Source organism: Peromyscus leucopus, chromosome 8b (assembly GCF_004664715.2).
Source record: "Peromyscus leucopus breed LL Stock chromosome 8b, UCI_PerLeu_2.1, whole genome shotgun sequence".
In the NCBI taxonomy this organism is placed as follows: domain Eukaryota; kingdom Metazoa; phylum Chordata; class Mammalia; order Rodentia; family Cricetidae; genus Peromyscus; species Peromyscus leucopus.
In genome coordinates, this window is record NC_051086.1 from 83,473,780 (window position 1) to 83,489,120 (window position 15,341).

At 42.7% G+C, this 15,341-nt stretch overlaps 1 protein-coding gene across 1 annotated transcript in view; it reads right to left on the reverse strand.

Annotated features, from left to right (window-relative positions):
• Nucleotides 1-15,341, reverse strand: part of Cep112 (centrosomal protein 112) — a 493,364-nt gene that overhangs the window by 102,371 nt on the left and 375,652 nt on the right. The window contains exon 24 of the mRNA XM_037201522.1: nt 2,683-2,772. Within this exon, the coding sequence (XP_037057417.1) occupies nt 2,683-2,772 (90 nt within the window). The remainder of the gene's footprint in view (nt 1-2,682; nt 2,773-15,341) is intronic.

Consider the following 15,341-nt stretch of genomic DNA (forward strand, 5'->3'; position numbering starts at 1 on the left):
CAACATTTTAGACATCACAAGTCCATAGAAACAGAAACTCTGAGAATCTGTGACCATAGCAGTCCTAATCCTTATTGATTATTTCTCTTGGGGTCATAAAATGAAAGGGGGAACATGAGTCAAATTTAGATAAAAGGTTAAATTAGGTTATAGGTGAATATTATTTATTTATTAAAGACAGATTCCTTGCTACTCTTTTGTGTTGAAACAGCTGGCCATTCTGTTCTAGCTACAGCCTAAGGATCTTGTACAAAGAACCTAACACCTCACTGTGGCGATGACTAAGACACTCAGCTTCATCCACGGGTATTTCCTGATGTTTCTTTGGTAAACCAGAGCCTAATAGAAGGTATCAGGAATTAGTGTAAGAAGTATTCTAAAAGCTATTGTCACTGCAAACATGAAAGAAACTTTGATGATCAAAAAGAAGTCAACAACAAAAACAGGCTGAAAGTAGTTCCTGAATCCTTCCCTATTGTTCATTTGGGATTTCTTGATTTCCCAACTCTCAACATATTATGGAATTTTCTGTGTGAAGTTTTGCCATGAATTTAAGTGGTGTCAACAAAGTTTTACCTTAAGTCACATTTTACCACAAAATGGAGAAGCCGCGGGCCTCCAGGGAGCTCCAGAAAGTTTTCTGCTTTTCAAAAGCTTGTTTTTTAATTTCTTTTAGTTACAAGTGTCCTGGGCAGAGGGTGGTGCTCAGGTGACCTTCTGTGACAATTAGACTCACGTGGCTTGGACCTGCATGCCTCCACACTCCCACCTAAGGATGTGGTTTCATCTGTGGCCAACTCTGTCCTGTGTCCTTTGCTTTGTCCCGTGCCCTTCTCTGTAGAAGGCCAATGGGATGAGCTGCCGTCTCAGGCATTTAGAACACCACGTTTCCTGTCTTGCCATCCTCAGTGAGCCTGTGATTTGAAACAGGCGTCGTTTGTTTCTTCCTTTCTTACACTAACTAGAAATGAACCTTAAAGCTGTCACGTTAGGGACGAGGTCTAGAATCCAGATGACCTTGTGTCTGATACACTTCTGCTAGGTGGGGTCTTATGTGGCCATCTGTAAAGCAAGGACGGCAATGCTGACCTTCTATGGTCACAGAGAGGACTGAATGCTTCTTGTACATTTGGAAAGTATAGCTTTTTGTTTTTTAAATCAGAGTATTTCCACTGTTTTCAACTATATGACACGGATACTATATAATACCCAATTTATCAATACATGCATATGTATCTGTGAAAACAGAACTATAAATGTGACATTGATTCTACAGGGAACACACCAGGGCGTGGCTAGCAGTTATAGGAGTCAAGTCAACACAGCAGTAAGTTTTAACATTTTAAGTCTCATTTCTTTATATAAAAATTAACTCAGAATGGATCACATACTTGAATGTAAATCATACAGCTGTAAAATGTTCAGGGAAAAAGGAGAAAATCTGGATCTTAGTGCTGGGAAAAAGGTTCTCTAGCTTGACACTAAGAACAGGAAAAGCTGATAAACTGAACTCAGTTAAAAACCTTTTGGTTAGTGAGTCCGTTAAAAGAACTCAGAGACAAGCTAGAGAACATGGGGAGGCACGTGACCACTGTACAGTGCAGCAACAGTCAGAACTCAGCACCATTTTGTCCCCTCTCTGCCTTCAGGCCCTCTGTGAATGTCTCCAGAGAGGAACAGAGCCTCCATGACCAGCCCTGAACACTCAGGGGCCTCCATGACCAGCCCTGAACACTCAGGGTTTTCAAACGTCAAGATGACCCATCCTGAGAGCCCGTACTGAACTGTACTGGCACAGCTGAGGTATCCATACCTGGCAGCACTCCTGGTGGCTTGTGCTGGCTATTGTGACACTAAGAAAGCAGTGACAGGACTATACCCAGTGGCTGAGGACAACGAATCACCCGGAATCTCATTAACGCTCTTGCTCTGTTGGGCCACTGTTAAAGCTTTTAAAGTGTCAAAATTGCCACTTGCTATAACTCATTAAAACTAAGAGTTGAGTAAAAATAAGCTTGTCATTTGAAAATAAAATAGGTCATTAGCTATTGTCATAGTCAGCTTATTTTATTAAAAAAATGAAAGAAAGAGAACATTAAAACATAAAAGAAAATCTGATTTATGCCTGTTAACTAAATAATGTCTATTTATTTTATGGGGCTTTAAACAATCCAAAGAAAAATCAGAATATATGTTCACTTATTTTTAAATGATGGTGGAGAAGACACTGCTGGCTGCCTACCCAACATCTATTTCTCTGCTTCTTGGTTTCCTTCCCTTCCTTGCGTAACTCCATCATCAGCTGGTGAGTCCTGACTGGTCATGGCTAGTTGGGGTACTCTCAGTTCTCTTGCCCTTGGTTGGGATGCTAGGCCGAGCATGTGGCCTGCTATATGAAAACTAGAAACCGACTACCTTCTGTATCCACACAGCACAGATATGGGTGGGATATGTGGCATTGCTGTAGCCATCTTGGGATTGCTTTGAGAATTAGGCCACCAAAGGAGGTTGAGGCACTGGAATGTCAGAGATGCAGCTCTAATATTCTGTGTGGTCCCACTCACCCCTGTTTCTAATGACCCGGTGGGGCACTCTGTCTCAAATCAAGAGGGTCCTAGCTGACGCACTGAAGCAGGCGCTGAGACGGAGAAGGAAGGGACAAAGGAGCCAGAGTGGACCTACCTGTTCCTGTGCCTCCAGGTCTCTGTGCTGTAACTTCTTCTCTGCACTTTGCACCTGATTAGAGCGGGTTTCTAGTTCAGCTTGTAAAGCCTGAAACAGTGTAGAATAAATACAGCAATGTCAAAAATTAGTGTACTTGAAAAGTGGCTTTTCAACATGAATTGATATTACCCGGGCCTCAGATGGTGGCTTATTAGTGTTGTTTCAAAGAGTTTCAGCTAACGAGCCCAGGTTTTGTGTACTAGGCCCACATCCTTTGTGCTTTAGGGAGACCTAGAATAAAACTGCAAGTGCAGCTGAGTGGTGGCACATGACTACAAACCAGCACTCAGGAGGCTGAGGCAGGAGAACCACTGTGAGTTCGAGACAAGACTATATGGCAAGACCCTGTCTCAAAATGCCAAAAAGCCAAAGCAAAGCAGTCCTCATGTATAAAACAGACAAATTAGCAAGTGTTGATTATTATTAAAATGTCTCATTTCCAGCATCAGGCTACAACCATGTGACGATGGATGAAGTTAACGTTAGTGAAAGCAGCCTTCCCAGTAAAACAATGAAGTGTTCGCATCTACAGGTACTGTGATGTCTAATTATAATTACCAAAGCAATAGTAAACCTAAAGGAGTGTCCACAGTAACTTAGAGGATAGTGTGGAATTTGAAGAACCTGCAAGAGGTGGACAGAGGTGACCTTTCAGTTGCCAAGTAGCTGTTAGAAGCAGATTCCAGGTCATTATGGGGAGGGAGGTGAGAATCTACAAAAGTCTATAATTATCATCTCGTCAATCACCATTTTAAGTAAAAAGTAAACTAGAAAAGATGAAGAATATACAAGGGTAACTCTGTATCATTACAGAAATGATACACAGAAGGTTTGTGTGGACAGCAAGCATGGGTGATAATAACAATGATGGTAACCAGTCTCAAAATGAACTCCATCCAGTCAAGATCACTGCATTATGCTGGGATTGTGATGGGGACCCTACATGTTATGAGAAGAAAAACCCAAAGGCCCTCCTCATTCTCAGACCTACGTTATAATGGCGCGGGAGTGAGCGAACAGTGAGTGAGATACATAGCCTCAGTGCAGGAGAAAGATACAGCAGAGGAGGGGCTATTTGAGGGAAAAGGTTACAATCTTAAACCAGATGGCTCAGAAGGGTTAGCTGTGCAAATGTTTGCAGCATGGATCAGCAGAAAAGCCTTCCTTCCAGGCAGAGGACAGGGGGAAGCCACAAAGGTTACTGGGGAGATGGGACAGAGTGAGGACAACGAGGTCTCAGGCTCTATGGAGTGTCACACACAGGTCAGTGTAGTAGATAGTCCACTGAGATGGGAAGCTGCTGGAGGGCTCTGAGCTAGCACTGCTTTAGTTACAGTCTAGACAAGGGCAAGGAGAACACGGAGAAGGACCATCGGTTTGCTGGGAAAGAGTGATGGAGAATTGTATTGGGTGGAAACAGTGAATGAAATGCTAGAGTCCTGGTAGATTCAGAAGGTAGAGGTGATGGCCCTGAGGGGTTAGATGCAGAGCATGAAAAAAAAAAAAAAAAGAGGACCCCCAAGGAGTCTGCTCAGTTTCTTCTAAGAGATAGGGCAGGTGTTGTGGTCGAAGGTCTGGAGCTCAGCCTGGGACAGAAGTCTAAAATGCCTATTGCATATCCAAGTGCCACAGGTTCAGGCATAATGTCTAAGTTAGGGTTCATTATAAATCCAGTGTGCGAGGCGTGGTGGTGCCCACCTGTAATTGTAGTACCCAGGATGCTGGGGCAAGAGGACTGTAAGTTCAAGGTTGGCCTGGGATACATAGTGAGACGCTGTGTTAAAAACAACATTCCAGGACAGCCAGGGCTACACAGAGAAACCCTGTCTCAAAAAACCAAACCAGAAAAAAAAAAAAAACAAAAAAAAAACAAAAAACCAACCAACCAAACAGAAAACCAAAACCAAAACAGCAACAACAATAGGCAACAACAAACAACAAAGTAAATGAAAACAGACAAAAATTTCAATATAAGGTCAGTCTTGTACACGCACACGCGCACACGCATACACACATTTGAACAATAGTTTTTAATGTGGGTGTTGGATCTTAGACTCTTGGAGCATCTAATGAGAGCTCTATGGTCATTCTCTGAAAGGGGAAAAGCACTTGTATGGTTTTGTTTCTGATACAGCGTCTCACTATGTATCCCAGGGACTGTTTGAAGCCCATTCATGGGTAGACCTCATGCTAAGAACTTCTAATTTACAAAGTAAATTGAGTTTATGTGCTTTAGGGTCTCTTTGATATTAAACATTATAAATCTACAATCTGACCAGGTCTGGGAATGAGCTTGGGAATCTCAAGTTTTTATCTCTTTTTATACTATTGCAGTCTGTTTCCAAAAAGATGGATGCAATTGTTCCAATTCTTGTCAGTTATGTAGCATTCCTTTACTTGTGACAGCTCTCAGCAAACAGGATGGTATAGCATCTTCTTAAAAATAGCACGAGTGTGGAGAGTGACGGCCACTGTTGGGGAGGGAATCCATGCACTTCTCTGTCCGGCTCTCTAGCTCAGCCTGCTGCGGTCAGAGATCGTCTGGAACCCAAGTCAATGATGCCGTCTCGCGGAAGAAATCTGGAGCCACTCTCCAGCACCTCGGAAATGCAGCTTGAGCTCTTCAGTACGGCACCAAAGGGCCTTGGACTGATGGCATGGGGGAAGCCCCCGTGGGCTTGTGTGTTGTTCCGGAGCCACGGTTACTTACCATTGGTAACAAGCTAAGGCAGGGTGGACAGCATTTCTAACTCCCATGATGAGACTTTGTGGCAGGTCATATTCTGTCTTTGCTAGCGAGGAGATCATGGGGGCTCTGTGTGCTCAGGTTCACATGGGCTGGCATTAATGTTTCTCTAACTTCAGACGCAACACCTGGGCTGTGCTCTGCTGCCTCTTTCTCCTTCAAGCTAGTCTCTCTTCTCTTTCTCCCACCTACCCTGTTCTGAAGACTCGGTTCGAGCTCACTGGACTCCTCTGGGTTCTTCCCCACCTAGTGTTGAGGAGAACTAACGCACGTGCGTGGGTGAAGCTGCAAATGACTGCAGCTGTGGCTTCTCTGCCCCTCTACAGGCTCAGTGCCTGGCCAGCCCAATGCCTGGCCCAGGGGAGTCCCGAATCGCACTCGAAGGGAACTGACTCATAAATGGTGGGGTTCTCCCTGAGGATGTCTACCTTGACCGTCAGGGCTTCTGGTGGTCCTTAATATGGCGCATTTGACCAGTGGTAGTCTCATGTTTTGAAATAGAGAATCTATTCATGTCTTTATTATATCTTAAAATACGCATAGCCACATCACACAAACACTTATATAATGGTTATTATAATAATATGCTGTCTGGTTCCTGCCATAATAAAGTATTTTGTTTTTTAGTTTTTGGTTTTATTCACAGAAAAATACATTGTGCATCTCTCTTGTCTTAAACAAAAACCTGTTTCCTTCCTCCTGGCCGCCCCTCCCGAATCGCCCCTTCACCAGCAGACCCCACACTCCGCATACCACCTCCTTCTGTCATTCTCTTTTGGCCTCCCTCCGAGCCTCACCATTCTCCTGGGTCTCACGTCACTGATCACCTGCTACTCCAAATGCCAAAGCCAGAAACTAATTTGTTTCTTTACTTGTGACAGTATTTCACACCTACTTGTGTTTTTTCTTTTGAATTATGAGGAATTAACTGTCCCGATGAAAGCAAAGGGTCAAGAAAGAAGGCTGCTTCAGATGGAAAGTCAAACATGAGGAGGAGGAGGCCTTGGGTGGGAGCAGTAGCTATGGAGACGCGAACTCAAGTGGTAGAGTCATGAATGGGAGTTTGGGAGAAAAGAGAGGCAGACAGCTCCAGGTTTTGACAATGAGAGCTGAGGATTAGGAGCAGTCAGAAGTGTGGGGCAGTGTGGTTTTAACCAGCTGATTTTATAGGGCTAGTGGAACTGTGATATTAATATTTATATTCAATAAATTCCTATGTTGAAATCCTAACACCCAAGGCAATGGTACTAGTTTGAGCTCCTCAGATGTCACACAGGAGCCTTGGACAACAGGCATGGCTATAGCTCTGTGTGCTTGTGTGCCATACCAATTGGCATCAGCACCCCAAGAAAATGGGCTAGTCAGAGACAGCCACCTCGGAACCAGAAATCACGCTCTTACCAGACACCCAGTCTGCAGATGCCTTGTTGCTGAAGTCTCAACTCTAGAGTAGAGAGGAATCAGTGTTGGATGTTTGTAGCACCGTAGCTTAGTTGGTATAGTTACAGCCTCCTGAGCTGACAGGCAGCTTGCAGAGCTGGGTCTGAACAGGTACAGAGCACCTTAGAGCCATGAGCAGGGGGACACTTGTCTAGGGAAATGAGCGAATTGAGGAAGGTTCTAAAACCTGCCCTTTGTCATGGCCACAAAGCAGCTTAGGCAGAGATTTGAAGAGGAAGCCAGAGAGCTTCGAGAATCTGGAGGAGCAGGAGGCAGTGGTAGAGACAGTGTTAGGGGAGCCAAATGAAAGAATGTTTCTAAGGGAGACAAACGTTGCCAGGAGAACAAAATCAGATCTCATCTTGTCTTTTTACTCCACACAGAAAGACTATTCCATCTACCATGTTTTATCATTATTATCAAGATAGAATTCAAATTACACTTGCTTTTCAAAAGCAGTAGTACTTAAAACTTGCTCATAGTTAAAAAATGTAAAATACTATCTTCTTAGAGGTTAATCAGAGAAAGTTGAGTCTAGAAATGACTTTTATTATCTATTAAAAATCAGTGAAAAATACTGAAAAGTAACCAAAATCTTCTACTTTCTAAATTAAAGTGTAGTGCACAAAAGAAAATGATAGTTTCTGTTGGCAACTGTTTCCAATTTATATTCTAAAATAATTATTATATTGTTTGAATTGAACCTTTGATTTTGACATAAAGACTGTGGGGAAATGACCAGAACTCAGAATGTACAACCAGTGGACTTTCTTTTAACTTGTGGTTTCTTTTTTGAAAAACAATTAGATGTTACATCACATTCACACACTTGTACACACACACACACACACACACACACACACACACACACACACACACCACACTCAAATTTTTAGCTTATTCTTGAGAAAAGTCCAAGAAATTGAAGAACAGAATGTCCCTTTAGGTCAAAACTTTGAAACCAATCCTGACTTTGAACATGTAAGTTTTTATTCTGTAAGACTGTTCCTTCTGTCTTGGTTCTGCTGTGCCAACTTGTATCATTTCTGAAAAGCCAGATCTTTTCTCTAATTATATCTGTTTTTGAATACTATGCAGGTCAGTTTGGTAGAGACCTGGGCTGTTCTTGATTTTTTGGTATTTTGTGGTAGGGAACAAAGGACATTGTAGCATGAATCTTAAAAAAGTCTTATTACTAAGAACAAACCGGGAACCAGGTATTGGGGTGAACGCTGGAAGATGAGAGAAGCAGAACAAGCCACAGCCGCCTCACCTTGCTAATTCCTCTGAAACAGCTGATCCTGTTTCCTCAGACTGGAAGCTTCTGAGTCCTCATCCAAATGGATCTCAGCTGACCTGCTTCTCGAAAGCCTGAAGCTTAACCAGCTCTAGTTCCTGGTTTTCACGCCTTAAATACCTTTCTGCTTTCTGCCATCACTTCCTGGGATTAAAGGCTCACTTCCTGTGATTAAAGGCATGAGTGACCATGCCTGGTTGTTTCCAGTGTGGCTTTAAACTCACAGAGGTCTGGATGGATCTCTGCCTCCCAAGTGATAGGATTAAAGGCGTGTGTGCCACCATTTTCTGGCCTCTATATCTAGTGGCTGTTCTGTTCTCTGACCCCAGATAAGTTTATTAGGGTGCACAACATTTGGGGAACACAAGATCACCACAGGACATGTTCCAGAAGAAAAATGTAAGTGACATAATATGTTCTACACACACAATGAGGGCTTCCCACACTCTAAAAGTGAAGGAGCTAGAATATAAAGTACCACAGTAGAGGCACAGCCTCTGTGTACTGCAGGCCATGCTTTGCCCCTATGAGAAGACATTGAGAGACTGGAGATCTGTATTCTTAAGAGATAAGAATTATATACATATAATTCTTTATATACAATACATATATTCATTATATACAATGAAATTTAGGCTTTACTTTTTAATGGTAATGGTCTATTTTCAATTTGAAATATGTAAGGTAATTTTTAGAGTTTGTCATAAAAATCTGTAAACAGGTGATTGGAGAGATGGCTCAGTGGTTAAGAGCACTGACTGCTCTTTCAGAGGACCTGGGTTCAATTCCCAGCAACCACAGGGTACCTCACAACTGTCTGGAACTCAGTTCCAGGGAATGTGACACTCTTACCCAGACATACATATAGGCAAAATACCAATGAGTATAAAATAAAAATCAATATTGAAAAAGTCTGTAAACCTCCCCCTTTAGTTCTGATCCATTGGACAGAATGACACTAGGGTGGAAATTCCACTTACAAAGGTGGACTGAGGATGACTCATACTTGTGCCCCACTCGAATGAGCGGCCTGGTCAATGATGCCCACGCTTGTTTATGCACACCACTCCAATCCAGTTATGAATGGGGCTGATAAGGTCGCCTATGAGCAGGCTTTCTTCAACATATAAATTGACACAGAAATGATAGTTTTCTTTCTAGTACTGCTAACTTCAGGTTAAGGTAAAATACAAGTAAAAGCTATGACTGAATTTGATTTTCTTCTATATTTTCATTTATATTTTTAATTAAATAACACCTCAGATGGCTAGGACAAAGGAGGCCAAGCTCCGTTACTCATGCAGGGAGACACACATCCAGGGCTACTAAGATGACACGAGGGCAGAGCACGCCATTTTGATGGGTGCTTCCACCATTGGTGGAGGCCACTGCAGCTCCTGTTTTATTATCATTTTTAAATAGGCCACAGCTAGGTGCAAAAGGAACAAGTCTTGGCCAGCTGAAATGCCACTCAAGATTTCTTATGAAGTGTCACTTCATTCACAGCTCCCCAGGAGGAATAAGTGAAGCGTTTAGAGTGAGGAATGGAGCAGCACTCACCTGAAGAGCTGCAGCAAGCTGGAGCTCCTGCAGGGACCACTGACCCACCCATCCCCAGAGCTTGCTATCATTTTTCCTATCATGGTGACATTCAGGCATCGGTCCGACACTCCTGCATTCCAGAAAACCACTTCTAAAGACCTTCTATAACCAGTCTGCCTTGTGATATTGGCGTAAAGAAAAGGGGTCTTTGGGGGATTTTAACCCAACACATCTGCTACTTTGCACATAAGTCAAATTTCCTTTCAGGCAAAAACCTTAGTGTTGTTGCAATAAGCCACATGCGTGAGAAACAGCATTTGAGTGTGAACTTGCTAGGCCTCTGACTCAACATAAGAACAAAAACATCATGGACAATGTGACAAACAAAGAGGGCACTTTCTTGAAAGAATAAGAAAAATTTCATTTTTTCCCCTTTCTTTCTCACATCTATTTTCAGTCCTTTAAAATTCCTAAAGGATTTCCTCTAAGAATGCACTTTAAAAAAAGCTAAGTGTTTCCTGGTCTGCACAGAGGTTCCAGGAAAAGAAATCATGTTATTCCAAGGCTTTGATGCTCTAAGGAAGCTGGACTCCCCTAATGCACCTCATTAATGCCCCCCGTCACACAGCAGACCATCCAGCAGAGTCCGCAAGGCTCTTAAAGCAGTCTTTCTATTTCCACTGAGAAATTCACACTCCATCCGCCCTCGCCTCCTTCTCAGGCAGTCTCCAGTGTGAACAAGTTCTTATCTTGGGTGGTAGAAATCCAAGATCAAGTTTAAGAGCCACAGCTCAGGAACTTTCTAGAGCATAGGGAATTTCTTCCTCTGGCTGGTGTGTTAACCACATGCACTGAGTTCAGTCTTTGCAGAACAGTGCATATCATTAAAAATGTTAGATCCATACAGACCATCACTCTTTTGCCAAAGCCCAGGGAAGGGAGTGGGTCCATCAGCCATTCATTTCAATTTCATTTTTTTTTTTACAATGTTAACCATTCACATATTCAACCTCAAATCTCCTCATTCAAGTTTTTTCCCCATGAAACATATCAAATCTTGATATAAGGAAGCTCAGGTTTCTCATTAAGTTCTTACAGCCCCTACAATACGCTTTTGTTCTGCTTCTACTGTGATTTTGTCTGCTTCCCTCTCATTTCAGACTGTGCTTCATGAGGGCAACAACCGTCTCCCCATCTTTAGAGTGATCTCTGAGATACTCAATACATTGTTATTTACACAGCAGTTTTGTGCTGGTAATCTGAACTAGTTACATAAAGATCAAGTGCCTTTCCATTGAAAACAGTTTTGTAGGCTGGGGAAATGGCTCAGTGGCTAGAAGGTTTATTGGGCAAGTATGAGGACCTGACTTTGAATCCCCAGAAGCCACATAAAGCCAGGTGTGGTGGCATTTTTGTAATTCCAGTGCTTCTGTGGGGAGATGGGAGGTTGAGACAGGAGGATCCCTGGAAGCTCATGGGCCAGCTAAGCTGTGTGTGTGGTAGTGAACAGGTCATCCTACTTCAAACAAGGCTGAAGGCAGGGACTGACACAGGCCATATATGTGCACACACACTCAGATGCAGGAACACACACACACACACACACACACACACACACACACACACACACACAGAGTAATAAAACAGTTGTGTGTTCTGATCACCCAGACTGTGCCCTCAAGTGTCAATAGTGAAATCTCTTCTGGTATTAAGATAACAGACATCAGTGTCTTTCTCCTCCAATTGCCAGGGTCAGTCATGGCTGTTCCTTCAGGAGCTGACTGCAGGCCTATCTTCCCTGCTGCCTGTTCTTTCCTATATTGTAGGGTGGGCTATGAGACTCCCTGACGGTGCCTTCCTCCTTGGTACTCTTATTGTCTGATGGTCACATAGCTCTGGTTTGGCTTTGGAGGCTGTCATCCATTCCTCATACACTCCTACCATCAGCTAACTTCCTTTTCTGTAACTTGATTCTGTTTCCAGTGATTTCGGATGCTCATTCTCTGCAAGGTGAGCTGTAATCTTAGTATTGCCAATCCTATGCCTTTCCACCGTCTCTGTAGTCCAGAGTGTCTCTGCTGGCCTGGACACTGTTAGGTCACCTCCCCTTTCAGACATCCTTTTCTTTCACACAACATTGGGATGGGCTCCCTCCAACTTCTGTTGCTGCCCCCCTTCTTTTCTTTCCCCAGTGGGGTCTTCTATCTATGCTCCTTGTCTATATACCATCTCCGTTGGGTAACAAATCAATTTTATAAACTTCAGTTGGAATGCCCATCACTACATCCAGGTTTCCCTGTGTGATGGGCAGTGTTAACTAGGCTTGCTTGTTGTTGATTCCTAACACTCATCTCTACACACATTGTCTCACATTTGACGACTGCAGCTGACTCCCTAATGGGTATAGGGTCAGACACCTCAGCATCATTTCAGACTTAAAGAGTTCAAGACCAAGTTCATGAACTTCTCCTCACCCAGCTTCATTCTCAACTCTCCTGATGGTTTGGTTAAATGATAGCCTTCCCTGAAAAGATATCTATTAAAAAATGTGTGATGGTTGATGGGGATGTTGTTCTGTATGCTGTGAAACTGTGTTGCTCTGATTGGTTGACAAATAAAGCTGTTTGGCCAATGGTGAGGCAGAATAATGTTAGGCAGGACATTCTAATGAGAGAGAGAGAGATGATAGATAGATAGATAGATAGATAGATAGATAGATAGATAGATAGAAGGGGAGATGCTGCTAGCCACCGCAGAAGCAAGATGTAGAAGTACCAGTAAGCCACAAACCACGTGGCAAAATACAGATTTATAGAAATGGGTTAATTTAAGATGAAAGAGCTAGCTAGAAAGAAGCCTGAACCATTAGTACATATCATTTGTAAATAATATAAGCCTCTGTGTATTTATTAGGGTCCAAGTGGCTGTAGGACTGGTGGGTAAGAGAGATTTGTCTTGACCATGGGCCAGGTGGGACACAGGAAACCTTCCAGTTTTATGTGAATACAGGTCCTTACAGATATAATTAGCTGAAGTTATACTAGAATAGTGTATAACCTTTTAAAGGAAAAAATAAAAACAAAACAGTCTTGCTAGGTAATCCAGACAGAGCTCAAATTCATGATATTTCTGTCTTAGTCTCCACAGTTCTGGGGTCACAGTTATGAGCCACCATGTTGGGTTTAGTGTGGGCCTCTAAACCAAGTGAACCAAGACATGTAGGAAAGAGGTTGGCCAGAGGCTGGAGTGACAGAGCAGAGAACATTAAGAACCTCTGGGAAGCCAGTGACACACGCCTTTAATCTCAGCACTCAGGAGGCAGAGGCAGGCAGATCTCTGTGAGTTTGAGGCCAGCCTGGGATACAGAGTGAAATCCAGGACAGGAACCAAAACTACACAGAGAAACCCTGCCTCAAAAAAAAAAAAAAAAAAAAAAAAAAAAAAAAAAGAAAAAGAAAAAGAAAAAAAAAAGAGCCTCTGGGAAATAGTAAAAGCTAAAGAAGGCATGGAAGCATTCTTTTTAACAGCCTGAATTCAGAGGGAGCTGGGTCTGCCCACATCTCAGTCTCCTGGCCTCCTGAGCTCTGAGACAACAGTTCTCTCTAGTTTTAGGCTGTCTAAGCTTTTGGTTGTTGTATTAGCTACAGTAGGAAAAACCCTTCCATTATTGTGTATGTTTTCTCTACAACACTAAACACACACACATATGCACTCTCCCCATCTCCCAAATAAATCTTAAAGATCTATTATCCCTCACAGGGTCATCTGCCCATCCCAAAGGACACAAGAACAGGATGTTCTGATTAGCAGGTTGTCATACGCTTGTTGTATTAGAATGAATCATAAAATTAGTTCCATCTCCAGGTTAGGAAATGAGAATAGAAGACAGGTGTGGCCCTCCTCCCTGAAAAGGTGGAAGTGCATCTTTACAAGGACAGGAACGGATGCTGGAAATCAAAAGACGGGACCCAGCTCTGCCTCCCCCATCAGGGTCCTATGAAAGAAGTATGTGTGTGTATGCGTGTTTAGTGTTTTGAGAGGGAACATACACAACAATGGAAGGTTTTTTTCCTCCCATGTGTACTTGCTTCCTATGGCTAACTTGACAGCCAAAAGCTTTCATACGACCCAGTTCTACTGGAGGTCGTTGTATCAATGTGAGGACCAGCAGGACACTCACTGTGAGATGATAGGGAGAACAGCACTAGGGAAATGGAGTTATTTTATACTTATTCACTAGCATTTCTATGGGTAGCATTTGCACCCATGCCATTTCAGGTTACAGAGGAAGCTGTTTCCGTACAGCAATGGCTCATGCTAGACGAAGAGAAAGGCTGGGGATGGGAAGGCAGAGAGCCTTAGGTGAGCTTGCTTCCCATGCCCCCACATTAACACAGGGGATGCAAATCATCTGTGCCAGGAAAAGGTTGTTCTTTTTTTAACCTTAGGATTCTAGGATATCTGGAGCCCATACTTATGAGGGAAGAAGTTTAAAACTTTCCATTTAAACCACTTAGAATGAGAGGATTTACAAAGATCCTGTTTAATGTTCAGCTGACACATTGTCAAAAACATTTATCATGCAACCTTTTGAAGTTTCTTCCACTCCTTTCTAGTTATTAAAGCTCAGATTGCAGTTAGTTATCAACAACAAAGCAAACACGTGACAGTGTTTTTATAGTCAACCGTTTGGTTTCTGAACTACTAAGCAGAATTCAGTTCTTCTGATCAGAAAAATGATCAGTGACCTAGTTTCCATGTTGAAAGCACCACCCAGCTGATTTCTAAAATCACTTCTGGATGGACCCAGAAAGAATGCCAGGGACTGGGAAACTTCTTTTCAAGTGTTTTATGATGCTCCAAATTTTAAGAATGTTCAGCTATAAGAATGTACCACTTTATGTCAGGGAGGAATTCTTTCAGTGAAAACCCAGGAAGAGTGACCTACATTATGAAGGCGAGTTCTCTGGCAACTCAATCCCTAATGTAAATTTCTTCAGATTAAGAATACACGAAGCATATTCCAAGAACACACTAAGAATACATTAAGTTCATATTTTGGATCCAAGAGGATAATACACTTAAAATATTTGAGTACAGACAGTGTTCTCTACATCATACAGGAGGTACAAAGTGGGCCAAGCCCTGGTCGCATCTTTTAGGCAGCTGACATTATCATCCAAGCTATGTGATAAAGACAAAAAGCAGGAGGGCACAGTAAGTGTCTTAAGCAGCCAATTGAGAACAAAAGGAACAGGAAAGAACAGAGAAAGAAGTTCAAAGACACCACAAGGAAGGAAGCAGATAAATCCAGACTGTGGAACATTCTACAGGACAACTGACCTGCTTTCTGCAAGAAGTCAATGTCATGGCACAAAAGCAAAGAAAGGCATGCTTTAGATTAGCCAAGACATAAAAGACGAAGATCAAATGTGGTGTTTGCATCTTGCTTGGATTTTGACTCAGACAAGTTGCTCATAAAGTGGCAATTTGAAGTCAATGGGGATGCCTAACTATAAAAGAGGCAGTAAATAAGGCTAAGGGACAGCCTAAGTTTTCCAGGTGTGACAATGAGAATGGGACTGTGAGGAC